At 43.1% G+C, this 1,660-nt stretch overlaps 1 protein-coding gene across 1 annotated transcript in view; it reads right to left on the bottom strand.

Annotated features, from left to right (window-relative positions):
* Positions 1-1,660, bottom strand: part of myo7aa (myosin VIIAa) — a 57,704-nt gene that overhangs the window by 47,865 nt on the left and 8,179 nt on the right. The window contains exon 2 of the mRNA XM_034867803.1: positions 601-714. Within this exon, the coding sequence (XP_034723694.1) occupies positions 601-714 (114 nt within the window). The remainder of the gene's footprint in view (positions 1-600; positions 715-1,660) is intronic.

Below are 1,660 nucleotides of genomic sequence, written 5' to 3'. Positions count from 1 at the left end.
TAAAGGCAGAGCAGGATCCCCAGGGCTCAGTTTACACCCTATCACCATTTCTACCCACTGGGGGACCATAGGCAGGCTGAGGAAACGCATATTAATGTTAAAAAACCTCATAAAGTGAAATTTTCATGGCATGGGACCTTTAAGGTTAGAAAAAAGATCTTGGCTGGTATTAAAACAACGGTCCTCCTGAGTAGTTCTCCCGGGACATGAACACACATTTCCTGGGTGAAAGTCTTGTGTTTTCCCCCTTAACTTCTCCTGGGTCACAAACTCGGCCCCCCCACCCGGAAGCCCTGGGTTTTAGGACCCAACTATGAACCCTGACCTCCTCCCTATGTGGACCTGAGCATGTTTATACAGCAGCAGTCAATGCAGCTCATACAGCAATAAATACATGAAATGCATACAAATGCATTACTTTTTATGTACAAAGGGTGTTTACCTAAATGTTTTGGTGTGGTCAGGGGAAGAAACATTTCAAAAGGAGTACATTATTGAAAATTGTTTGAGAACCAGCATGCTCCCCACAACATAAACAAACCTTTTTCTCAACCAAGCATAACAAAAATGTATGTACAAAAAGGTCAATGTCAAACTTACGTTTCCTTCATCGTCCAGCACCTGGATCTGTCCCGAGTCACAGAGTTTGACTACAGCACCGATTGGCACCTCAAACTCCCGACCAGTCTTCAAGTCCAACCACACATAGTCGCCCTGGAAAGGAATCAAAAATTAAAACCATGACCAGGACTGGGATCAGAATTTAGTCAAATCACAGTCGGAGAAAGAATCAAAATGTCAAATCAGATTAAGAATAACTGATGTCAAATTAGAAGAAGAGAAATTAGAAGCACGCAGAAACAACGGCTTTATTACAGCATGTGACATGATTGAACCCATGATTAAAATCAACTGAATCATAACCATTTTCACACTGCACCTAGACCAGGTTTAACGAAATCTGGAGACGTGTAAACCCTTTTAACCAAAGTCAGACTGTGGGTTAAAGGCCTCCTACGGTATCATCCTACTCTACAGCAACTGTATGGGCTGACCTTTGCTTCTATTACTACGTTAATTGGACCTTGTACATTGGGAGCAGTAAATTAATTATAGTATTCAAATAAATGGTGCAGTGTGAAAAGGGCTAAGGGAACCCTGGATGATCACCTGGTCCAGACAGGCAGTCCTTCTGGGACTGGAAGCTTTTTGAAAAGGACAAAAAACACAAAATGTATACCAGGAATTTGTTGATGTGGACAGGGAGGACATCTAACCAGCAGACAGAGGAAAGAAGGGTTAGTAGATGTTCAGAGGGGGGAATGCATGGAGCAGATATCTACACATCAGAAGCATTAAAATACCTTCAACTGTCAACCATTTTGAGTATAAAACTTTCACCTTTCCTATGGACTTGAAAGGTACATCTCTGAAAATGGGACTGGAAAGAACCAATAAAATGTCTCTTTGTCACGCTGCGTATGCTCTACCCATGCCGTTTACGAGCCTGAGCTCAATGTGCGTTATAGCCGCCAGAGCTACTGTAAGTCTACTGGAGGATGGAGGAAAAGTTGCTACTACCACAGATACTTGCAACTGCCCTCCCTGCCAAAAAGGCAAAGAAAAGAAAGAGCTCTGCTCTGAGGGGCGGAGCTCCGAG

The sequence above is a fragment of the Etheostoma cragini genome, chromosome 3 (genome assembly GCF_013103735.1).
Source record: "Etheostoma cragini isolate CJK2018 chromosome 3, CSU_Ecrag_1.0, whole genome shotgun sequence".
In the NCBI taxonomy this organism is placed as follows: domain Eukaryota; kingdom Metazoa; phylum Chordata; class Actinopteri; order Perciformes; family Percidae; genus Etheostoma; species Etheostoma cragini.
This window is presented reverse-complemented; position numbering and strand designations above follow the sequence as displayed.